The sequence below is a fragment of the Diabrotica virgifera genome, chromosome 4 (genome assembly GCF_917563875.1).
Source record: "Diabrotica virgifera virgifera chromosome 4, PGI_DIABVI_V3a".
NCBI lineage: Eukaryota > Metazoa > Arthropoda > Insecta > Coleoptera > Chrysomelidae > Diabrotica > Diabrotica virgifera.
In genome coordinates this window covers 40,540,947-40,567,870 of record NC_065446.1, presented here as the reverse complement: position 1 = coordinate 40,567,870, position 26,924 = coordinate 40,540,947, and the positions used below count along the sequence as shown (strand labels likewise).

Below are 26,924 nucleotides of genomic sequence, written 5' to 3'. Positions count from 1 at the left end.
AAAAAAATTAAGAGAAATAAGATAAAAATTAATTGTATGATATTGCAATTCAAGAGTGGATTAAGATATCAACATGTTATTATCATGAAGTGCTGAAGAAAACGAAGCACATTTTAGAAATAACAGAACTCAGAACTATAAATATATAAAGTCTCATCACTGCAAACTAGGAGGATAAAAAAATAGAGAAGGTGGAAGGGAAAGATTGCAAATAATCAATTCAAAATATACATAAACAGTGCGAAAACGTTATAGAAAATAAATTAGTAACATATTAAACCAAATTGACAAATTGACAACCAAACAGAAGCATTTACATTAGTAAAAAGTACAGTAAGACAAGCAAAAGCAAAGACATTGGAATAGTTTGGAGAATAATTATAGGAAATTGTATGAATAATGCTAATACTCGTACACAAAAAAGGAGAACAAGGATAATGTAAAAACTATCGCGAAATAGGTTTTTACATCGATATATTTTAAAATATATACGGAGATAGTATAGAAGGGAATAAAATGGGATACAATAAATTGGGAAAAGAAGCATATTGCCTATACGTAGGTATATGCAGTAGAATGTCACTAATCTGGCATCTAATATTAAAAACTAGTATTAAATCTAGTATTAAAAACCAAAGTGTGCCGGATTATTGGAATGTTCTATTTACTTGATTGTATAGTATAGAATAGAGTAACAGATTTGACTTAACAGACTAATTTGTGATTAGTTTTCCTCTAACAATTTTCTAGAAACTTACCTTTGTAAAATAAGGATCTTTTTGGTGAGCACCCTATCTCTCTCTTGTTCCAGAAACAGATCGTGAGCATCTTTTAAAAAAACTTTATTATGGCCGAGTTGATAGTCAGATCTTCCTAAAACTAAGGAACAAATTCTTGTAGTTGCGCTCCTGCATTCAGTCTTATGAGCTGGGGGAACCCCAGAAATGAGAAACCTAAAAAAATCATTACATGTCAGGTCTGTCTTAAAAGAGACGTAATTTCTTCTTTGATCGTTTTGAATAAATAATAATCCATTTGTAGTGATCAGCAGTATTTAATATACAACAAAATTTGTTGAAATGTCAAAAATAACGAGAATATTTTTCAGAAATGTCAAAATGTCGAAAACTACAATTAAAAAAAAAATAAGTCATCATAAAATATGGTCGTAATAAAAAATAACAAAATTAATATACAGTATGGCTTGAGGGCAGACCTCGTTGGCCCAAGATGGTTGGTTAAGGTTCTCGTTTAGAGTTTCACCATGTTGCCAGAGGTTATCTTTTAACATCGGCGTTTAGCCTTTTCAATTTTACAATACTATAATGTAAATTGAATTATAATTACAACCATTGTTTGGTTCTGAGGTTAGTTAGCAAGTATACTCCTGGCCAAAAAAATTGGGACACCTTAAAAATGGGTCATTTTTGATCTATCGAGTCTCCCAAATCTGTTGTCCGATTTTAGTGATTTTTTAATATGTTATAGAATTTTTCTCTAAGAATATGGATGTGGTAATAATGTCGCTGAACAGGTAAATGTCATTGTATACCGGGTGTAACAATAATACTGTGTTTTTTCCTGAAAGTTCGCAACACCCTGTGGTCTATTCTAGCATTTAAAAAATATTGAAATTAAAACTTAATTGTAGCCTTAGCCTTTATATTAACATTATGCTTTTTGACTAATTCGCTTATGTTGGATAATGAAAAAGTTAGGTACTTTGACAACTAGCCATGTTCTTCATCAATACGTTTCTAAATAAGTGCGACAAACTTTAAGGGTCAATTCTGCATGAAAAAATAATGACAGTTTGATTTATAAACATATGTCTGCAAATGCTTCGTTTCCGATATACCGGATGTTGAATTTTTTCTTACACACTGACGATTTATTTATTGTTCTAAAACCGGTTGAGATATGCAAATGAAATTTGGTGGGTTATAAGAGTCAGTTATTGGGCATTTCTTGACATACAATTAGGTATTTTATATTCACCATTGGCGTGCATACGGGTGATATTACCCGGTCATATAACCTGTATGCACGCTAATGGCGAATATAAAATAATTTTTAGTTGTATGCCAAAAAATGTGAAATAACTACCTCCTAAAACCTACCAAATTTTATTTGCATATCTCAACCGGTTTTAGAGCAATAAATAAATCGTCAGTTTGTAAGAAAAAATTCAACATCCCGTATCTCGGAAACGAAGCATTTGCAGACATATGTTTATCAAGCAAACTGTCATTATTTTTTCATGCACAATTAACCCTTAAAGTTTGTCGCACTTATTTAGAAACACCCTGTAGTGATGAAGAACATGGTTAGTTGTCAAAGTACCGAACTTTTTCATTATCCAACATAAGTGAATGAGTCAAAAAGACGAATGTTAAGAAAGGCTAAGGCTACAATTGAGTTTTAATTTCAATATTTTTTAAATGCTAGAATATTCCACAGGGTGTTACGAACTTTCAGGAAAAAACACAGTATTATTGTTACACCCGGTATACAATGACACTTACCTGTTCAGCGACATTATTACCACATCCATATTCTTAGATAAAAAGACTATAACATATTAAAAAATCACTAAAATCGGACAACAGATTTGGGAGATTCGATAGATCAAAAAAGACCCATTTTTAAGGTGTCCCAATTTTTTTGGCCAGGAGTGTATATATGAATTCACTGATGATGGACTGATAGGCCCGAAAACTTTCTGAATGAATTTATTTTATTCAAGACTAAGTTTTCACTCTAATGGCATATAAAACAACATAATGCTATTGGGACCGTGCAAGTTCGGCAAAGCGACCCCTATTTCTACGCTCTGTACTTTTATTCGCACTTTTAATTATATTGGCCAATTATATTAGTCCTGGTTACTGGATAATTGTCAAGGCCATAGTCCAAAAAAATAATAAGAAGAAAAAATAAGATGCAGGTTATGTTATGCAAACGTAAACAATTGTATGTAGTAAATAAAATTAGTTATTAAAATGCAGTACTGCAAGCAAAATACAATTAATTAAATTTACCTTTATATAATAATTGCATATCATATCGATATTGTGGAGCAATATATAATTTTTCTGCTTCAATGACAGAAGGTATGAAATATATACGTCAATTTGACAATTTCAATCGACAATATGAATTATTTAAGATAGTTGCAATATTTCTCCGCGACTCGCGCACGGTCGTTTCTCGTTTCCCTTCCAAGTACTTGCACACCGCGAATTCTACACTCCACCAGAATGAAAACAATGGGACCTTCTCTGGTTACACCTCCGAGGCTTCTACAATATGCAAGCCATACGGATGCTGAGACTAAGGAAGATGAGGGAATTCTACAATTTACAATTCACGTCCCATCTGCTCAGCGCGGTAAAGTTCCAACGAGAATGGTTCCCTTCGTACTCCAATCAGAGTAAATGTAAATCAAAAATGAATAACCATTTTCAATTTCGTTGCAAAACGAAAATACAGCCGAACCATATTCTAGTTCAATCAGAGAGTGCATCAAGCACCTCTAAATGGAAAATGGTTATTCATTTTTTATTTTATTCAATTCATTGGGATTTTTTAAGATTTTAGTAAATTATACCTACTACATAGAAGTGGTTTTACTTCATGTTTGAGTGTGTATTTTTATTAATTTTATTATGTTATAAAAATATCCTTAGACTTTTCAGATGTGTATATTTAACTTTAGATTACCTGTATCTCTCCACAAATTCAGCAAAGCTATGTCTTATGGGATAACCTGCCCTCCGGATTCGAATAGTTTCCATCATGCCAGAATACCGTAACTGCCTACAGCATAACGTTCGATCGAACATCATCGGTTTTTTGAATTCATTAGGTTTTATACACCGAATAAAGAACGGTTGACAATTGGACAATGTCCTCATTAACGAATCCAAACTTTTCTTAAATTGAGTAGATAATGTTGGTGTTCGCTTTCTAGTTTCAGATCCCATTCCAATATCATCGGCAAAGATTTGTTGTAAAAACTTGTTGCCACTTATAGTGATAAGTTGTAGTAAATCTGGACTGAAGGTGTCCCTATTCTTCTCTAAAAATCCACGTGTATCGTAGAAAACAATTCCGGCGAAATGGTTTAAACCAAAGCTAGTGTTTATATCAGATCTAGGCTTGAGATAATTTCTGTGTCGACCATGTTGCTTGTGTAGTTTTGCCAGGAAGGTTTGGTCAGTTCCTTTAGGAAATTTACCTTAAAAATAAAAATAAATTAATCAATTATAACCGACAGAATAAACTTATCATTAAAAAAAGTAAAAGGAAAAAGGAAGCATTTTAAGTCTATAGAAACAATATAAAGATTAAAGATAAGTGACATTATATACAGGGTGTTAGTAAATAAGTACGAAAAACTTTAAGGGCTAATTTTACATGAAAAAATACTGCCGGTTTGTTCGATAAACATATGTCCGCGAATGCTTCTTTTCCGAGATACGGGGTGTTAAGATTTTTATTTCAAACTGCCAATTTATTTATTGCTGTAAGACCAGTTGAGCAATGAAAATGAAATTTGGTGAATTTTAGGAGGTACTTATTGCGCATTTTTTGACATACAATTAAGAATTTTGTATTCATCATAGGCGCGCATACAGGTAATAGTCTGAATTTTTTAAAGAAAAAAATAGTACGCCACTGAGATATTTCAAATTAAAAATTATTTTTAAATTCCACGTTTAATTTTTGATAAAAAACCTTTCTTGCCTTTTTTTCGTATGGTGCACCGTTTTTACGCAGAAAAATAAAACATCTTTAACGCGTATTTTTCATTTATTAATACATTATCAAGGACTAGGTGCAAAGCTGCAAGAAATATTTAAAATGATCTCCTTTACAGGTAACAGAAAAAATTTATATTCATCATTGGCGCACGTACGGTAATGGTCTGATTTTTTTTAAGAAAAAATAGTACGCCACTGAGAAATGTCAAACTAAAAATCATTTTTGAATTCCTCGTTCAATTTGCGACAAAAAATCTTTCTTGCCTTTTTTTCATATGCGGCACCGTTTTTATTAAAAAAAAAAATAAAAAATCTTAACGTTTACAAAGTATTTGAAAGTTGCTATGCATATGGAAACCACTTCAAATACTTTGTAAGCGTTAAGATGTTTTATTTTTTTTGAAGATATTCTTCTTTAGCGGCGAATCGATTGAGGGTAAAATTTGATTGATCCGCGCGCATGCGCACACCGACAGTATGGTATTAGTTGTTATACGGGCTCTGATTGGGTGTTGAAATTTTGAAATGATCTGTCAATAATTGTTCAATATGGAATATGGAGGTTATCGGTACACAAAAATATTGTATAATATTAGTTTTTATTGATGTGTGGACAGAAATAAAATCAAACTTATAATTATAGTGACTTTTTAAATAGTTTTGAAAAGCCGCAGGTACGTAATTCTAAATGTTTCAGTTGGAAATACCTAATAGTTTCAATACCTATCTATTTGGAAAATGTAAACAAAATAATGTAGTTACCTATTAGTAGGCAATGCTTTAATTTACATAATCTGATTACGAACAAACTTTCTACAAATCTTCATCTCATATATGGTTTTCTTACTCTATATTTTGTTGTATTTTATTTCGACAAAAATCAAACTAATAATTTTATTAAATTCATATAAATTTATGGTGTAAACGTTTAGTTTGTGTATATTCCCACATGACGTATACGAGAGTTTGGTGCAGTTTGAAATGGCGTCAACTTTCGTACGGCGCGGTAGACGTGAAGTGGGTTCAAGCCCCAAGCAAGTTATTATTTTTTTATTTTTTTATAGATTTTATGATTGTAAGTATATTATTATACAATTTTTGAAGATATTCTTCTTTTTTGAAAGTGGTAGATAAGAAAGTTAGTTTGATTTTTAAATAAAATAAGTACAAATAACCTTTTAAGTATATTTACTTCGTTTAAATTACCTATTATATAATAGAAGAATATCTACTTACGTGCGTACAAAGTACACACACATTCTTTTTTTGTATAAAAACGGCGCCTCGTATGAAAAAAGGTAAGAACGATTTTTTGTCGCAAATTGAACGAGGAATTCAAAAATGATTTTTAGTTTGACATATCTCAGTGGCGAACTATTTTTTTCTTAAAAAAATTCAGACCATTATCCGTACGCGCGGCAATGATGAATATAAAATTCTTCTGTTACCTGTAAAGGAGATCATATTAAACATTTCTTGCAGCTTTGCACCTAGTTAAAATCTTGTTAGTAATATTTTCTGGTATTTTTCTAGTTTAGTATTATGTATTATATTGGATAGTTCTTGATAATGTATTAAGAAATGAAAAATACGCGTCAAGATGTTATATTTTTCTGCATAAAAACGGTGCACCATATGAAAAACGGGAAGAAAGGTTTTTTATCAAAAATTAAACTTGGAATTTAAAAATAATTTTTAATTTAAAATAACTCAGTGGCGTACTATTTTTTTCTTTAAAAAAATTCAGACTATTACCTGTATGCGCGCCAATGATGAATACAAAATTCTTAATTGTATGTCAAAAAATGCGCAATAAGTACCTCCTAAAACTCACCAAATTTCATTTTCATAGCTCAACTGATCTTAGAGCAATAAATAAATTGGCAGTTTGAAATAGAAATTTTAACACCCCGTATCTCGGAAACGAAGCATTTGCGGACATATATGTTTATAAAGCAAACCGGCATTATTTTTTCATGTAGAATTAGCCCTTAAAGTTTTTCATACTTATTTACTAACACCCTGTATAATTGACTCTTTTTAGGCTGCTTTCACAATAAATATGAATGTCTTGTTTCGAGAAAGAATATTGTTTGCGAAATTCCATACAATGAAAGAAATTTCTGACGAAAGATGAGACATTTTCAGCATCTTACCCTCAGATTTTCTAGTCAGTTTTTACATGGTTGGATTGATTTTGAGAAGGCATTTAACAAAGTACTACATACATGGAAAATTAATTGATATCCCCAAAACATCAGAACTCGATGGTAAGGATATAAGACTGATCTTAAACTTATATATCCAACAAAAACTATACCTTGGAAATAAGGACTAAGCACCGAGCCTTGGCGCAATCCTACTTTCACATGAAATTTATCAGTCTCTCCCACACCTGTCCTAACACTAGTCGTTACTCCCTCATACTTATCTCTCATAATCTTTACATATTCGCCAGGGACTCCTTTCTTATTGAGTGCCCACCACAGAATCTCTCGAGGAACTCTATCATAATATGCTTTCTCAAGATCAATGAATACCATATGAGCGTTGGTCTCTTTATTCCTGTATTTTTCCATCAGTTGCCTTACAATGAAAATTGCATCTGTTGTTGATCTGCCCTACATGAAGCCAAATTGATTATCGGATATTTCGGTTTTTTCACGTATCCGTCTATCAATTATTCTCTCCCATATTTTCATGGTGTGGCTTAGTAGTTTTGTAGCCCTGTAGTTTGTAGATTGTTGTATGTCTCCCTTGTTTTTGTAGACAGGGACTAATATACTGCTTCTCCATTCGTCTGGCATTTGTCCAACTTCCATAATTCTATTAAATAGACCTGCTAGCCAACTTATTCCTGTCTCTCCCAATGCTCTCCATACTTCCCCAGGAATATCATCTGGTCCGACTGTTTTTCCTTTCTTTATTTTTTGAAGCGCTTGAGCCGCTTCCTCGTTTGTTATTCTGGTAACCATTGCTGTTACTGTCTCCGTTAACTCCACAGGCTGTCAGTCTCCATCTATAAATGACAAAGAAATACACCGTAAAGAACAGACAAATTACTTCCTTCGGCCACATTATGCGTAATAGTAAATACAGACTTCTACAGTTGATTATACAAGACACGATTGAGGGCCAGAGAGGCCCTGAACGTAGACGTATATATTGGCTGGCCAACCTTAGGAAATAGACTGGTCTAACATCAACTATTCAATCTATTTCGAGCTTCTATGAATAGAATAAGATAGGTCAATGTGGTCGCCATAGAAGATTTAGAAGATAGAAGTATAACCATTGATTATAGACACGGATTATAGACCGTGTCTATAAGCAATGGTATAACAAAATGGAGCTCCACATAAAAAGGGAGTCGATCTAAAATATTCTGGAAAAACGAGTAACGAGCAACGAGTTAAGTAGACGAAGTCATGTTAAAACGAGGTTTGAGAGGTAAAAAAGGTAACGCCTGAGAAAAATGGAAAATATTGTTCAAGGGAAGGACGTGAAAACTGTAATATTCTTGAATATACATATTATACTTACTTTCTTCATCTATAAGTGCCATAATATTTAATTGTTTGATGGCAATCAAGTCAAGCGCATCCTGGTTATCAACGAATTCAATATGCTGCCAGTTAATACCTTCCAGATTATATTCCTCTTGTTCCAGTTTAAATATATGCCTCACAAAAAATTGTTGAAGATTTTCGTTTGCAAAATTTATGCAAAACTGTTCAAAACTATTGTGATCGAAATTTTCAAAACCAAATATATCTAAAACTCCGATTGAGCTTCTTTGTCTCTCTTTAGGTCTATAAATGGCTTTATTAATTTTTTTCACTATATGAACAAACATTCTGCCGTAAATACCTTTTACAAAAGCATCTCTTACATCAACACTTTGTTCTCTGGATAAGGTAGAAACAACTGTTTCACCATGAGCGAAAAGAGTTTTCCGAGTAAGCGCATCAATTAGTAGTTGAGCAGGAACTCCTAGAAGATTAGCAACTCTGTGGACATTTGTAGGATCGGGAATTTCAGTCGCGTCCAGGTTATCTACAACGGTTGCTTTGTATTTGATGTTTCCGATGTGCAAGATGGCTGCTAGGAGTTTCATTACTTCCCATATTTCTGAGTCTGAGAATAAAAGAACTTTCATGGCGCTTCGAATGTCTGCGAACTCTGCGGTGTCGTCCCTTCCTTCGCACTTTATGCATCCTCCCTGTAAAAAAAATAATATAAATATTAAGTATAGACGATTTCTCAATAATCAGTTTCCATTTTAAATAACATACGACTATTAAATAAGGATAAAAACAACAAAAATTTTTAATTCTGTTTATAATACAATATGTTTTTAAAAATCTATATAATTTTTCCGTTCATAATACCCATTCATAAGAAAGGAGATTAATAGGGGAGTCAATAGAGATTTTGCCTTCGGAAAAAATTAAACAAGATAGAACTTTTTGTAATTTGATTAAGAAATGTTTAATAAATAACATATCAAAAAGTTCTCCTCCAGAAGTGGGTGCTTTATTTTTTATTAAACAAATGAACTGCGCAATTCATTGCTTTTTTTAAATAACTACGAAAATATAAATCTTAGAAAAAAACTAACTTGACCATTGAAAAATTCTGAAAATTTTACACAAAAAACCTTATACAAAGATTTTTCTATAATTAAATCTATAGCTTCTATAATTTTTTATTTATAACGCTAAAGTCACCCTTCTCACAAACATTGGCGTACTGTATACTAGCGTTCGGCGAAGCGCACGGTTGAGCTATTTTAATATAATTGTTTAACTAATGGTCAAATGAAATTTTACAAATTGGACATGAAAGAAGAATATTTAAGCTACATTATAGTTATATAATAAAAAGAAATAAAATGTATCGGCATAATTACGGTGTGGGCGGAAATTCAGCCTTACATGAATTTTGTTTAAAAGTGATTTAAAAACATGTAACTAATACAATTTTACTTTTATAACTCTCAAATTTGCACAACTTACTAAATGATGTTTCATTAAAAAAAAAAATCAAAAAGGACACCGCACACATCTTATGGAAAATATAATGTCACTCAAATGAAATAAAATTTACATGAATAGATGCGTCCTTAAATTTCAATAATTTGATACCATTGCGCCAACTCTGAATTTTGCTTAATTAGGGCGTGAATTGTAATTAAAGTTGTTCGAAATCGCATTTTGAAGTCGATAAAACTGGCATTCATAAATAATATTAGTCAAGCGGCTATTGAAAATAGTCTATTGACCACTAGCTTAAGCCGATTAGAGGCGGTACAACTAACCAAATTATACCTACTTTATTATCAATAATAATAGGAAAAGATAAGAGTAAGCCTCTGCCTTAATCCCTCAGAAATATTTATGGAGTAGGCGAATCACAAGATTTTTTTTCTCTCTTTGACACATGTACATTCCCATTTGATTTTAGATTTATTTTTATCAATTTACGCTCTTGTTAATCAAAATACAGAGTTGGAGCAATGATAAAAAATGTTCGTAAAGTCAGGACAAATCTTTTTTTCCTTTTTTTCTCTCTCTGATTCTGGCCTTGGTTTAGAACTAGAACCGTTAGCCACGTAATTGTATAGGTAACTTATCACTTACTCGGTGTAATGTGTAGTGTGTGTGTTGAGTAAGTGTCTTGTTACTTTGCAAAGTCGACGTCATTGTCTTTGCAAAGAGAAGCTAATTGTATCCGAACGACTGTAGTCCCTCCGGTGAGTACCGATCCCACAAGGACAGAAACTATTTTCATTTATTAATTTATAATAAATGAAAAAATTTCTGACCCTGGTGGGATTCGAACTCACTACCATTCGGAACTTTCGATCCAAAGGTTAGGCGCTCTTACCACTGAGCCACAGAGGGGGATAGGGACAAATCTATTCATGTAAATTTTATTAAATTTGAGTGACATTATATTTTCCATAAGATGTGTGCGGTATCTTTAGTTCAAATAATACGATGCGACGTCTCAAAAACGTAATTTTTGAAAACTTCGTAGTTTTACAGAATTACTACCACTTTAAGAGGGTACTACTCATGTTTGAACAGATATATTACAATTTTATAGGTGTTTTTTTAACTTAAGGGTGCTTAAGGTGTAATCTTTGAAATGCACTACATTGTTTTACTTTAGACGTAAAATAAACAACTTATTTTTGAGACAATTCAGAAATATAAAAAAATGTAATACAAAAACCGAAAAGTATCAGTTAAAAGAAATGTTTGTACAAAGTTATCAAAACTTTTTTCTGTATAACTTACCTAAAATACATTTAATAACAAGCTTAAAAAATAATAAATGTTAAAAAAAAATTTTTTGAGCTCATACAGTATATGTCTGCGTAACTTGGAACCTATTGATAACTTTTTTATTATCAGTGTTACGAAAAAAAAAAGTTAGTCTTTATAAAATACTTTGCATGGTATAGAATCTAAGATGCAACCATCAGATATCAAATTTTATTAGTTTTATACGAGGTATGACAAAAAATATGAATTTCGCTCAAGAGTAAAGTACCTTTATATTTAACAATATCGAAAATTGTTATTAAGAAAAGTTGTTTGGAATTAAAAACTATGTTTCAATATTCAATAACATCCTTCTAATTGAAATATTGTGAACCATAAAGGTACTTAACTCTTAAGCGAAATTCATATTTTTTACATATCGCGTACAAAACTGAAAAAAATTGATATCTGATGGTTGCTTCTTAGATTTTAGACCAGGTAGAGCATTTTATGAAGAATAACTTTTTTTCGTAAAATTGATAATAAAATAGTTATCATATTTATTGTAATAAAAGGTTGAGTATCCGTAATTTGAGAAAAGTTTGCATTTTTTTTTTCAACTAGAAGGATGTAATTGCATATTAAATCATAGTTTTTAATTCCAAACAACTTTTCATAATAACAATTTTTGATATTCTGAAATATAAAGTTACTTTACTCTTTAACGAAATTCATATTTTTGACATGCCTCGTATAAAATTGATAAAATTTGATATCTGATGGTTAAGTTTTAGATTTTAGACTATGCAGAGCATTTTATGAAGATCTTTTTTTTTTCGAAAAATTGATAATAAATATGTTTCCCATATGATTCCTAGTTACGGAGACATACTGTATAAGAGCTCTTAATTTTTGAATTTTCAAATTGTAATGCCATATTCGCATTCAGAATAACCAAAAACAAAATAGAAACATATTTTATCAAAGTAAAAGAATGAATTCAACGATATTTTTAAAATTATTTATACAAAACAATTGTTATTACTTAAACAATTAATAAACAATTAGTGACTAAATCTGTGAGTAGAACTTTTTACCATAGCTAACAAAAAAAGTTTCAGAAAAATATAAGCTTGTTTGAATTTTTCCGAAACAATCCATGTTTTCGTTCTCTATTGACTCCCCTATAAAGAACAATTTCGAAACTATAGTTTCGAAATATAGTTAAACATCGCTTATAGTACAGCCATGGGCGCCCGTACCCATGGGCAGGGGGGCCGTGGCCCACTAGCTTTTCGGGGCAACTTTGCAAGGCAATTGTTCGCTAACGCTATCTGGTTTTTGTCAAAAACAAATAAATACAAAAAAGTCATTTTAGTCCAACCAGTTGAGGCTTAATCCCATATAAACATATTATTTAACTTGGATATACCAGAATAAAACAGTTTCAGAATCTCTTTATGTTAATATAAGTCGTGTGATACCTTGAAGGTAAATTATAATAAGTTCAATGTCTTAGACAGACACCCACACTAAGAAATTGCAAAAACTGTATTATGTACTACAAAAAGTAGTGCAAAAGTAGGAGGTAGCAATCGATCAAATTAGTTATACAGGGTGTTTCATTGGGAAACGGAAATACTTTAATTGTGAATAGAGGTCACCGAGCCGGTTCTAGGTATACTACATTTTTTGCCCAACCGACTTTTATAACCGAGTTACAGGGTGTTTTATCGATTTTACCAATTTCTTTCCTAAGCCATAACTTTAGAACCACCCTGTATATTTTTTTGATATTTGGTACACATGTGTCTCATCCAAAACCCAAACGACCGACGTACTAACCACAAGAAAAATCCACGTCCGGATTAACAAAAAATTATAAAGTAATTGTGACCTTAAAACAACACCCTGTATATTGAAATTATGAAAATCTGTTTGCATATTTGAAAAGAGCACAAAAAATTAAGTCAAACCGTTCGCTTCAATTTTTCGGCCAGACAATTTTATGACTTTAATTTTGAAATTATATTGAATTTTTTAAGAATTGTGACATTAAAAAGCAGGTATTATTAACTTTTAATTTTAAATTATTAAAGCTATTGAATAAATACTAATTTTAAAATTAATCAATACTTATTTACCACATTGGAACGACCCAATTATTAATCACAAGAAAAATCCAGGTCCGGATTAACAAAAAAAAACACAAAGTAATTGTGATCTTGAAACAACACCCTGTATATTAAAATTAAAAAAAATTGTTGGCACATTTGAAAAGACCACAAAAATCTGAGTTTATAGGTTTGCTTTAATTTTTTGTGAAGGAAATTTAATGACTTTAATTTTGAAATTAAATATATTGATACTTTTAACACTGAAATTAAAAAGACGATTTTTAAAGCACTTTTAACAATAAATTATTAAAGTTATTAAATAAATACCCATTTTAAAAATAATCAATACTTATTTACGATATTCGAACGACCCACTTACAAATCACAACAAAAATCCAGGTCCGGATCAACAAAACAATTTAAAGTAATTGTATCCTTGAAACAACACCCTGTATATTGAAATTTTCAAAATTCATTTGCACATAGGTATGAAAAGAGCACAAAAACTAAGTTAATCGTTCGCTTCAATTTTTTGGCCAGACAATTTAATGAATTTAATGTTGAAATTACGTCGAAATTTTTTGGGAACTCATAATAAAAATTTCGATATAATTTCAAAAGTAATGTCATTAAATTGTCTGCACAAAAAATTACAGCAAGACATTAAACTTAATTTTTCGTGCTCTCTTCTGGTGTGCAAACATATTTTAAAAATTTCAATATACAGGGTGTTTTTTCAAGGTCACAATTACTTTGTATTTTGTTGTTAATACGGACCTGGCTTTTTCTTGTGATTAGTAAGTAAGTCGTTCTAATGCTGTAAATAATAACTGATTATTTTTAAAATTAGTATTTATTCATTAACTTGAATGATTTATTATTAAAAGTGCTTTAAAAACCTGCTTATTAATTGCAGGGTTGTTAAAAATTGGAATACATATATTTTAATTTCAAAATTAAAGTTTATAAATTTTTGCACAAAAAATTAAAGTAAACCGATAAACTCGGATTTTTGTGGTCTTTTCGAATGTGCAAACAAATTTTGAAAATGTCAATATACAGGGTGTTGTTTCAAGGTCAAAATTACTTTATGTTTTTTGTTAATCCGGACCTGGATTTTTCTTGTGATTAATAATTGGTTCTTTCCAAAGTGGTAAATAAGTATTGATTCACTTTAAAATGAGGATTTATTCAATAACTTTAATAATTTATAATTAAAAGTTAATAATACCTGCTTTTTAATGTTGAGCATGAGTTCTTAAAAAATTCAATATAATTTCAAAATTAAAGTTAAAAAATTGTCTGGCCGAAAATCGAAGCGAACCATTCGACTTAGTTTTTTGTGCTCTTTTCAAATATGCAAACAGATTTTCAGAATTTCAATATACAGGGTGTTGTTTTAAGGTCACAATTACTTTATAATTTTTTGTTAATCCGGACCTGGATTTTTCTTGTGATTAGTATGTCGATCGTTTGGGTTTTGAATGAGACATATGTGTACCAAATATTAAAAAAATATACAGGGTGGTTCTAAAGTTATGGCTTAGGAAAGAAATGAGCAAAATCGATAAAACACCCTGTAAGTCAGATATAAAAGTAGGTAGGGCAAAAAATTTAGTATACCTAGAACGGCCTCGGTGACCTCTATTCACCATTAAAATATTTCCGTTTCCCAATGAAACACCCTGTATAAATGCAAAATATGCAGATGTGACATATGAGGTGCGCGCTGTAATGAATCATAAGAGATACATTGAATGACAATAATTTGTTTATGATTAAAAAGAATGTGTGTTTATGTTTTATTGGCACTGGTTTAAGCAACCAACTGGCCAGTCAATGTGTTTTGAATTCTCTCTTTTACAAAATATATGCTTAGTATCTAAATTTAAAACTATTACTACTACTAAGTTTTTTACTCTGTTTTTTTTTATTTTTTTTAATATATATTTTTTAACAATTTTTTTTATTATATTTTTTATTTTTTTTATTTAGTTTTTTTTCTTTTGTTTTTTATGTATTTTTTTGTATATTTTTTCTACTACGCTAAGACCTAAACCCGATTCAACCTCTCGGAAGTTTAGGTCTTCTCAGTAACTTTTTATTTTATTTTATTATTTTTTTTTTAATTTTTTTTTATTCTTTTTTTTCGGAGCTTTAATTTTAAACAATTAACATGGTTGTATAAAATTTTACAAACATCTAGATTGATTAAAAAGAAAGAAATGGTTTAAAGATAGAAAATGAATACAGATCCTGGTAACTTGGTCTACTGTGATAAGTTTACAACAATTGAATATTTACAAGGATTATCCGTTATCGAAATTATTTTTATGGCAAGACACTAAAGAAATGTAGGAAGCATAAGCATACTATATACAGGGTGTCCAGAAACTCTACCGACAAACGAAGACAGGAGATTCTTCAGACAATTTTAAGTCAATTTAGCTCAATTCACCTAGTCCGAAAATGCTTCCTAAGGGAGCTAGAGCTCTTTGAAAATGGCGTCTTGTAATTAGTTTTTCTTAAATACTCCCAGAACGCTCCAATTAAGAAAAACGAAAATCGGTGCATATATTTATCTTTCAGAGATAAATCGATTCCATCCATTGCGAATTTCTTTTATCGATCATAGGCGTCCGTTTTGGGTAGGGCAACGGTTATTTTATCACATAACTTTTTTGTCTTTACCTTTTAAGCATTTTTGACACTGGGTTATTAAATTGTAGTACTAAAAGGTACTCTTGCTTCAAGTCGATAGAACACACGGTTTTCTGGAAAAATCGATTTGAAAATTTTTCGTTTTTTGAATTTGAAAAAAAATTGTAAAATTAAAAAAAAAAGAATGTGTGTGTACTACTATGTACGCACGTAAGAAGATATTCTTCTATTATATAATAGGTAATTTACACGAAGTAAATATACTTAAAAGGTTATTTGTATTTTATTTAAAAATCAAACTAACTTTCTTATCTACCACTTTCAAAAAATTTTTATTAAAACAACCAAAAATAAAAAAAATATATGAATCGCCCCGGGAATTGAACCCGCAACCTTCCAATCTCAGTGCTAACGCATTTCTAACTACTCCATCGATGCACTAGAAATGAACATGTAAGTTCGGATATAATTACACAACACGGCGACATATAGTGTAAAAATGTTATGCTTACATAATATTTTATTAATCCAAAAACACAAGAATTATAATAAATAATACATTTCCTAAAACCACTAATATATTCTTTTAATGACTTATTTGCACGGTTACAAATACATACATACCTATCTTGAAAGATTAGCAATGAACTACATACTGTCAGTGTGCGCAGGCGCGCGGTAAATGTACAATTTTACCCTCAATCGATTCGCCGCTAAAGAAGAATATCTTCAAAAAACGGTGTATTTTACAAACTTAAAGCAAGAGTAACTTTTAGTACAAGAATACCTCATAACTTAATAATCTAGGGTCAAAAATGCTTAAAAATTAAAAACAAAAATGTTATGCGACAAAATAAGCGTTGACCTACCCAAAACGGACGCATATGACCCGTACTAGAAATTCGCAATTCATGAAATCGATTCATCTCTGAAATATAAATAAATATTTCTAAATAGTTTTTTTTTGATTTTTTTTTGGAAATTCAAAAAAATGAAATCGGTTTTTCTATAAAATGGTATATGTTTTAGTTGTAAAATACCTCACAATTTAATAATCCAAATCAAAAATGCTTAAAAATTAAAGATAAAAAAGTTATGCGATAAAATAACTGTTGTCCTACCCAAAACGGACGCCTATGACCGGTACTAGAAATTCGCAATGCACGGAATCGATTTATCTCTGAAAGATAAATATGTGTATCATATTTTGTTTTTCTCAATAGAAGTGTTCTGAAATTATTTAAGAAAAACTAATTACAAGACGCCATCTTCCAAGAGCTCTAGCTCCCTTAGGAAGCATTTTCGGACTAGGTGAATTGGGTTAAAATATCTTAAAATTATCTGAGGAATTTCCTGTCTTCGTTTGTCGGTAGAGTTTCTGGACATCCTGTATTATAAAAAAGTCTGGAATAAATTAAAAATCTTAAAACACGTTAATTTAAATTTTTAAATGGCCATCAATTGCTTATATATGTATGTAATATGTGTTGGACATTACGTCATCAGTGTTGTCGTAATGACGTAATCGATAATTTTTTAAAATACAAACCGACGTCAGGTTGTCAATTTTAACAGCATTCCTTCTGAAATTCAGACGGCTTTGGCTACCCATAAAGGGACGATCTTCAATAAATGAGGACGATCAAACTTTTCGTTTTTGTTGCAAGGAAAAAACCTTTCTTTACCTATCATCATCATCATCATCAGGGCTTTTCATTCCGGGTGGAATGTTTGCCGCTCTTACTTAGAGTTCTCTGATTCGCTTATTGCAGTGAATCACTTGTGTGTTGTCAAAGTTTGTTGTACTTGGCAGGCACGTAGCCAGGAAATCTGCTTGAGGGGGTTCCAAACACAACTCAAATTGTGGCGCTCTCTGAACTAACTAAAATAAGACTGCTCTTGTTTCGATTCACAACGAAATGATTATTTATTATTTTTATTAGTTCTACTCCTATTCTGAGGAGCTAATCTTTGTTTTGTTTGAATTTTGCCGTGCTGGACAGGCGGGTAGTGAGATGCAACTTGATAGATCTCAAAGATTAGTTCTGGTAAAGTTTTATTTTTAATATTGTTAATATCAGAAGTAAAACTTTCGTTCGTCTTTAGCAGATGCCACCACGGCATCCATATCATCATAATCTTTCGTGTGTGGGTAGAGGCTGACAGCCAGAATTTTAGTGGTTCAGAGAGAATCAAATATGTGTTCTCTAAAGAGACTCTAACAAGAGTCGAAACTAGTTAGAGCACCTTTGGCGCTCTCTGAACTAACTAAAATAAGACTGCTCTTGTTTCGGTTCACAACGAAATGATTATTTATTACAACTCAAATTTTGTGTTAGATTAGACGGTAAAATTTTTCAAATTTCACCATTGTATCATTTTAGCGTCTCTGATGATGTTAGTCATCACATACTATAACACGGTTAAAGTGGAGACTTGCGGGTCACAATGCGAGACAGGAAGATAAAAGATCGAATGCTACAATACAAAACTGGAGGCCGTGATAGGAAGAAGAGGAAGACCTCAGATGCGATGAAAGGACGATATTGTATAAGCTACAGGAACTCACTGGAAAAGCGCAGCCAAGGACAGATTATATGAAAAGATTTAGGGAAAGCGAATGTCCAAAGCTGGATAGAAATGGCCTAAAGAAGAAGAAGAAGAAGATGATGATGTTAGAGACTATTATGTATAACGAAGTATAGGATTCCATAGAAAAGAGTACATCTGGTCTTCTATTCAATGGTCGACCCAGTAATTTTGGTTATTTGATAAAAAATGTACTTGGCTTTAACTCAACATTCCAACGAACGGACCAAAGAGCCAATAAAATGAGTCTTTCGCTTTCGTTTCCCATCTTGTTTCCGGGTGAAGTTTTTACTCGATTCATTATTGAGAACGAACGTTTTACACTGGCAGTTGTGACAGGGATAGTTGCCAAAATTGTAAGGAACTTGTAATTTTTTGGAAAAAAATATTTATTACAATGTTCATTACGCGGAGACTTTCGGTATTTGGTTCCAAAGATGATATTGTGTTACAGTTATACCATAACATATATTCAGCTTTTATTGCTGTAAGAGAAATGTCGTGGGAGTAATAGGCAGACAAATTTTCTAGCAATTTTGCTTTTTCTGTACAGGCAAATCCAGCTGAAAGAATTTAAAATATTGATAGAATACTTTTGCTCGTGTTAAATCTGATTTTTAAACTTGATATATGTTGAAACGTACCCTGAATAAAAACAAATAATCCTAGTAAAAAATATTAATAATTTCGTTTACATTTTCAAAAATAATAATAACTTGGGGATAAACTTGCTACTTTGGTACCAAAACCGACACAGTTTTGGGAGGGGTCCGGACCCCATGGACCCCCTCTTTGGCTACGTGCCTGGTACTTGGCTTTCGTTACAATTTTCTTCCATTCATTTCTATATGTGCATAGTTCCCTCTAGTTTCTCACCAACGAACGGTGTAACCAGGAGGATCCTAAGGGGGCGGGGGGTTACAACTACTGGAGCGTTTCTAGGGGGTATGGAATAGTAATGGTGTTAAGCGTATAGAGCACAAAGTATATCCCAATGGGGGTGGGGTTACAACCCCAAAAACCTCCCCCTGGTTACGCCACTGTTTCTCACCACAGTGTACCTATACAAATAAATTTTACAGATGCCCCACGGAGCATCTCTAAAGATTTTAAAACACTGCCAATCTTAATGGGATAGGATATTCGAAAGAATAAAAATACTGAGTAGTTCCATAGTCAAAAGACCCAATTTCACTAAAAATTCAATCTTTTTATTAATCTTCTTAAATGTTAGAAGCGGTGAAATAATACTTTTATACATCCGATGCCGTTATGTAAGCTTAGTAGTAATTAATTAATAACATTAATTTCAATAAAATGGCTGGGAGATTAATAACTTATTTTATAATTAGCCAAATAATTGAAGATGTTGGCATATAAAATTAGTCATTAATCGCAAGACGTTAATTACGTTACTTATGTAACGTAGCCATTTTCTCTGCTTATATTTTGGAAAAAAAATAGAGAAAAATAGGAAATAGAAACACCAAACATGTCGACATGGTGATAAAAGATTAAAATTATTATAAGGGTTAAATCATAATAATATTGTACAACTGTGAAATTTTCTCCAATGTTGTTATTAAGGGGAAATGTGCAAAATGTCGCCTGTCAAAATTTTCAATGTGTTTGAAATGTATTCATTTTTTCGAATCCTGAGAAAACTAATGCGTATTTTTGAAAAATCTAAACGCAGAATGCAAGATTGCGTTATTACACAGGGTCGAAAGTCCCTGAAAACTTGTTATGTTTATTTTCATAAGTTACAGGGGTGAAAAAAAAGAGAAAATTTAGTGTTATTTTTAATTGCAAATATTTCATTCAGAAGAAACTTTTTATTTCTTTTGAGGAACTTTCGGCCCTCGGTAATGACGTAATATTTTATTCTGCGTTTAAATTTTTCAAAAATACTTATTAGTTTTCTCAGGATTCGAAAAAAATAATACATTTAAAATACATTGAAAATTTTGATAGGCGACATTTTGCGCCGTTCCCCTTAAGTGATTCGTGTATTTTTATGAGGGAAGCGTGAAAATGATTTTGCTCTATCCCTACTTGTCATGAGTACCATAATATTGGGTTAAAGGAACCCGCATATTGATGATTTCAGCTGTATCAGTGGTATCATTTTAAAATAAATCAAGAAAAATCTAAATAACAATACAGTCCGTGCAATATACATAGATACCGTTGCACGTGATCCGCGTCACAGCACGTGACGTTACATGTACCAACACGAAATATTTAAGTGCTAAGTATGTTTTTCTGTATTTTTGTAAGTCTGTTTTTTTAGAATCATTTAGCCGAGTACAATGGAATTACAGTCACTAGACATATTTTATTATATACGCCTAGAAATAATATTGAAAGATTTCTATTAATGCAAATTTAAAGAAACATACCCTAACTTGTTTCATTTAATTTGTATAAGTGTGCTTTATAAAGCGTTTTTATAAAGCACACTTGTTAGGATTACACTCTAACTGCGATCGAACAAAGGTAACATTTTGGCATAAATTGGTAACATTTATTCGACAGTTGCGGTGATGACACTTCACATTTGTTTTTATTCTTTACTATAAGTACCTATATGTTTTATTATATTTATTGTCTTTATTATTGTAGCAAAACAATGAGTCACCGGCCGCAAGACGTAAGCCGAGAAAAGTCTAGATCGAAATACGTGGAATCGACGCGCGGTTGTTGGAAGGTCACACGATAGTCAGAGAGCTGGCTTAGCCTGGAATGATCGAGAAGTACGGCTAGAGTATATAAGGATACGAATTTTGTAAATAGAGTTAGTTGATAATATAAATTTGATCTGTAACTTGTATAAATAAATGTATAAACGAACCGAGAGTATTATTTTAACAGTAATCTCGTTATGTTGGTGTTAACGGTGTGGAGTGTAAATAAATGAAAAGTGAAAAAAAAAAGACTATTGAACTTTATTCGTCGGGAATAATCGGAGTGCGTTAATTGTTCGGTATTCGGAAAGACTTTTAAAAGACTTTTAAACTTTATTCGTCGGGAATAATTGAAGTGCGTTGATTGTTCGGTATTCGGAAAGACTTAAGACATTTTGAAAAGTACGTGTGTGCCGACCAAAGATGTTGCTACAAGAACTTACCGTAAAACAGCTCCGTGAACAGCTAGAGGAACGGGATGTGGACAGCAGTGGGACCAAGATAGTCCTACAAGCACGACTCGAGGAAGTCCTAACGAAGAACGGAGATGATCCAGAGACGTTACACTTCCAGTCAGCAGAACAAGCAATCTTATCGAAATTAAAAATTGTTTCTGAAACGATCGACGAGACTTCTCAAAAGATCGATGAAACTTCTAGAAAGAACAACAAGAAACTCGAAGTTAGTCGACAGAACAATGAGAAACTTGAAGAAGTTAGTAGACAGAACAACGAGAAATTCGAAAGTGTTTCTCAAAAGATCGATGAAACTTCTAGAAAAAGCGACGAGAAATTTGAAAGTGTTTCTCAAGTAATTAAAGACGTTTGTAGACAGAACGATGAGAAATTTGAAGAAGTTTCTAGAACATTCGATAAGATACAGAAAAGTGTAGATGACAATAAAGAAATGTTAGAAGAGAAGATCAAACAACTAGAGACTATGGTAACCAATACGAAAGTTCTACCCTCAGTTAATAAAAGATGATCTTCTGTACAGAACCTTTGAGAACGATGATGGTACAGAATCTAAGCTTCAGTTGATTGTACCTAAAAGTAAAGTGTCAGAAGTATTGCGTCAGTTGCATGACGGTACATCAGGTGGACACTTTGGTATTACGAAGACTCTGCAAAAGGTTCGAGAACGGTTCTATTGGGTGAACTGTAAAGATGATGTAAGAAGATGGTGCCGGAAATGTGAATTGTGTGCATCCGGTAATGGTCCAGTTGGTAAAAAGAGAGCACCCATGAGACAGTACAATGTTGGCAGTCCTATGGAAAGAGTAGCAATCGACATTGCAGGTCCATTTCCAGAAACCAATGCTGGAAATAAATACATCCTGGTAGGCATGGATTATTATACAAAATGGACTGAGACCTATGCATTACCAAATCAAGAAGCTGCTACCGTTGCAGAGGTACTTGTTAAAGAATTCTTCAGCCGATTTGGTGTTCCCTTGGAGATCCACTCCGACCAAGGGCGAAACTTTGAGTCAGCTCTTTTCCAAAACGTTTGTAAATTGATTGGTGTCAATAAGACCAGAACAACACCCCTGCATCCTCAATCAGATGGGATGGTCGAAAGGATGAACCGAACGATGGGTAAACACTTGTCCAAAGTTGTATCTGAACATCAGCGAGATTGGGACCAACACATTCAATTATTCCTGATGGCCTACCGCTCGGCCGTGAATGAAACTACAGGTCAAACACCAACCTGCCTGATGTTGGGTCGTGAAGTTCGTTTGCCCTGTGACCTAGAGTTTGGCTGCAGACCTTCCGAGGAACATGTTGCAGGCGAAGAATACGTCGACCGCCTGAAGTTACGAATAAACAACAAAAGTTATTCACATAAATCGTCTTGCACCATATGCTGGCTCAAATGAAACAGAAGAAGCGCGAGTCCTCCAACAGGAGATGAAAGATGCCGCACAGCCAAGTTTTAAGGAATTTATGTCAAATTACGCAGAAAGAAAGAGTGCTAGATTCGGCGTGACCACAGAAGTTCAGCAAGATCTGTTTGGTGTTCCAGAAAACGTCTCTCTAGCCCACTGTGTTGCCCAAGACCTCGAGATGACTAAAGGAATCTCGTCCGTATTCAATAGAAAGTTAGGCCGCCTGGACGAGTTAAGGAATCAGCAGCCTAAAATTGGAAGAGTACTGCGATTGGAAGATGGTCCTCGATCTTTGCTGTATATGGTGACCAGGAAGTCTTATACGGGCACGCCAAGCTACGAGAACATATGGCGTGCTCTGACTAATTTGAAGAAAATCGTGTGTAATTATGACATCAAAGATTTGGCTTTACCAAAAATTGGCCATGCAGTAGAAAATCTGGATTGGAAGATTGTGAGAAGCATGCTTAAAGTGATCTTCAGAGAAACTGGCGTACGAATTACTGTGTGTTGCATGAACCCGAAGATGCCATACCCTTCAAAGACAGTAGACTGTTACTTCTTTTCTAGGGGTGTATGCAGAGCTGGAGAATTCTGTAGATTCCGCCATCCTCGACCATCTAGAGTTGCTGATCGGGACGCTCAGATCTTAAGAGGGGAGCAATGTAGCAAAACAATGAGTCACCGGCCGCAAGACGTAAGCCGAGAAAAGTCTAGATCGAAATACGTGGAATCGACGCGCGGTTGTTGGAAGGTCACACGATAGTCAGAGAGCTGGCTTAGCCTGGAATGATCGAGAAGTACGGCTAGAGTATATAAGGATACGAATTTTGTAACTAGAGTTAGTTGATAATATAAATTTGATCTGTAACTTGTATAAATAAATGTATAAACGAACCGAGAGTATTATTTTAACAGTAATCTCGTTATATTATTTACTTTAACGTAAGATTAAAACTTAATTCTTGTTTTTTATTTCTAATGTTTTTATTTATTTACATTGAATATTAATTTGTTTTGTTATACAATCCACTTCCTCAATAATTATGTGATGTATTTGATTTAAAGAGAATTCAAGAATTTTTTTGTAACTGGGCAACAATGTCAACTTAGGTCTCTGACGTAGATAATGACGTGCAACGGTATCTATATTGTACGGACTGTATATAATAAGTTTACTTACCCCTGTAAGATACCGGTACTGACTGGCATCACCTAATTCTAACTTCCTCTTATCCTCTTTCCCTAATCCGGCCAACAAACAATAAAAAACGTGGTAATTTCTTTCCTCGGGATTTTGAGAAACTATCCTACTTTTTTCTAACAAATACTGTTCAATTTTTGCCCCTTCGATAACTCCATCCTTATTAAAATGAATATCAATGTACTTTCCAAACCTAGAGCTGTTGTCGTTCCTCACTGTTTTTGCGTTTCCAAAAGCTTCTAAGATGGGATTGGCTTCTAAAATTTGTTGTTCTATCCAAGAATGTTTACCGCTGATAGCTGCTAAATATTGGAGTATTAGTTTTGTACTTTCCGTCTTTCCTGCACCAGATTCACCAGAGATAACTATACATTGATCTTGTCCATACCTAAAAGAGTATTACATTAAAAAAAATCCATATAAAAAATATTTAACATCCCTTTATAAAAGGTATATTTATTAAATATTTATTAAACAGCCCTTCGGGCTACATCACAGAACGTGTTCGGAATGACAGTATCATCTTCAGTGCTGCTACTTTATTCTTTAGCGACATTGTGACTACAGCTGTGCTACCCCCAGAATTCAAAACAACAAACATTATCGCAATCCAGAAGCCTGGCAAAGACCATGATACTATGACAAGTAGTATCATGGGCAAAGACAACAAGCTGCCTGAAAGTTACCGGCATATCGCCTTACTCAGTTGCTGTTATAAATTATTCGAACGACTCTTATATTTTATAATCGAATATGTAACACCATTGAGGACGCTGTACTAATTGAGCAAACTGGATTTAGAAGAGGACGAATCTGCTGTGACCAAGTGCTGTCCTTAACTACATTCATCGAAGCTGGCTTTGAAAGACGTGAAAAATCTCTTGCCTATGACACTGTGTGGAGAGAGGGCCTTATTTATAAGTTGATGAAAATCATACCCTGCCTCAAAACTTGTCAACTGATAAACAATCTACTAACTAACAGACTGTTTCAGGTATATATAAATGATGCACGGAGTAACGTTAGAAAACTTAACAACGGCTTACCTCAAGGCTCAGTGCTAGCTCCTTTATTATTTAACCTTTATATGGCAGATATACCTGAAACAAAATCGAGAAAATTCGCTTATGCTGACGATCTGGCCATTGGCTTCCAAGATAATAGTAAAGAACCTGGACAACGAGCTCTAAGCGAGGACCTAACTACACTAAGTAACTACTTTAAAAACTGGCGCTTACATCCCAACACAAGCAAAACTGAAACCTGTCTCTTTCACCTGTCGAATCAACTTCCGGGCGATACTCTCAATGTAACTCTAAATTATACAGCTATCAATCATAACAACCCCAAATATCTAGGCGTCACACTTTATAGAACACTCTACTTCAAAAGCCATCTTACAAAGGCAGCCGGTAAACTGAGAACAAGAAACAAAATATAATAACAAAACTTGCTGGAACAACTTTGGGTGCTTCTGCAGATACTCTTCGGAGTTCTGCTCTTGCTTTGGTTTTTTTAGTGGCAGAATATTGTGCACCAGTATGGCTAAATAGTGCACATACAAACAAAATCGATGTCCAACTTAATCAAACCATGAGAATAATCACTGGAACAATAAAATCAACCCCAGTGAGATGGCTGTCCACTTTGAGCAATATTGCTCCACCAGAGCTACGCCGTACAGCAATTAGTGAGAGAGTACCAGAAAATTGTAGCCAACGTACAATTGGCAATGCATCAAGACATACCAGACATCTCAAAAGAGCACTAGCGACTGAGATCTAGAAATCCTCCAATCAGATCTGTCCGAAAAATTGGTGATTCCTATGATCTACAAAGGAAATGGTCCACAAGATGGATTCCAACAATAGCAGCAGACTATATTCAGATATCCACCCCAACTCAGGGTTTCATCGGAGCAAATCTGCCCCGGTCCACCTGGGCGAGGCGTAATCGCATACGTACCGGACATGGTACATGTACTGATTTTCTGTTCAAATGGGGTCGTGCGGTAAGTCCACAGTGCGATTGCGGATCACCTAGACAGACTATAAGCCATTGTGTTTCAGATTGGCTAAATCGTGCCTACCGTGGAAACCTCCAGGACTTTGTGGGATGCTCCCCAGAAGCAATTGAATCGCTGCGTAAATTGGACATTAATTTAGGTTCATTCTTTATATTTTAGTGTTTGAATAATATATTATATTTGTGTATTTATCGTGCTGTGAAAGTCCATACGCTAAATAAAATAAGTGCAGCTACGAGGTACATACGGTTAAAGCCACTAAAAATATATGAGTTACAACCTCTTGAATGTTATAAAATTATTATTATTATATTACATTGTTGCTGTAATATTACAGGATGTTTAAACTTCAAGGTGATTTACTTTATGACAACGTAGAACTCCCAACTAGGAGGTTGCTGGACCGGAGAGAACCTCTCTAAATTTACCTTTGTTAGCAACTTAGTTACAGAGCTTATTTTGTCCTCTACCATATATTTCGGTCTAAAAGTGTCCACCGAAATACGAAGATGAGAATGTGTAAATCCTTAATTCGACCAAAGCATACTGTGGCAGTGAAGCATGGGTCCTGAAAGAAACATCCAAAAACAAACTCGACACATTCGAAAGGAGAGTACTGAGGAGAATACTAGGACCTGTGAAGAAAAAGGAATCTTCAAAATTCGATACAACAACGAGCTTTATCAACCTTATAAGGAAACACCACTGTCA

The 26,924-nt window shown here is 33.1% G+C and overlaps 1 protein-coding gene across 1 annotated transcript in view; it reads right to left on the bottom strand.

The window, feature by feature from the left end:
• LOC114325514 (myosin-VIIa) overlaps window positions 1-26,924 on the bottom strand; it is a 314,282-nt gene that overhangs the window by 149,714 nt on the left and 137,644 nt on the right. The window contains exons 5-8 of the mRNA XM_028273590.2: window positions 24,167-24,575; window positions 8,310-8,988; window positions 3,724-4,240; window positions 759-953 (exon numbers count right to left, since the gene is read on the bottom strand). Coding sequence (XP_028129391.1) covers window positions 759-953; window positions 3,724-4,240; window positions 8,310-8,988; window positions 24,167-24,575 — 1,800 coding nt within the window. The remainder of the gene's footprint in view (window positions 1-758; window positions 954-3,723; window positions 4,241-8,309; window positions 8,989-24,166; window positions 24,576-26,924) is intronic.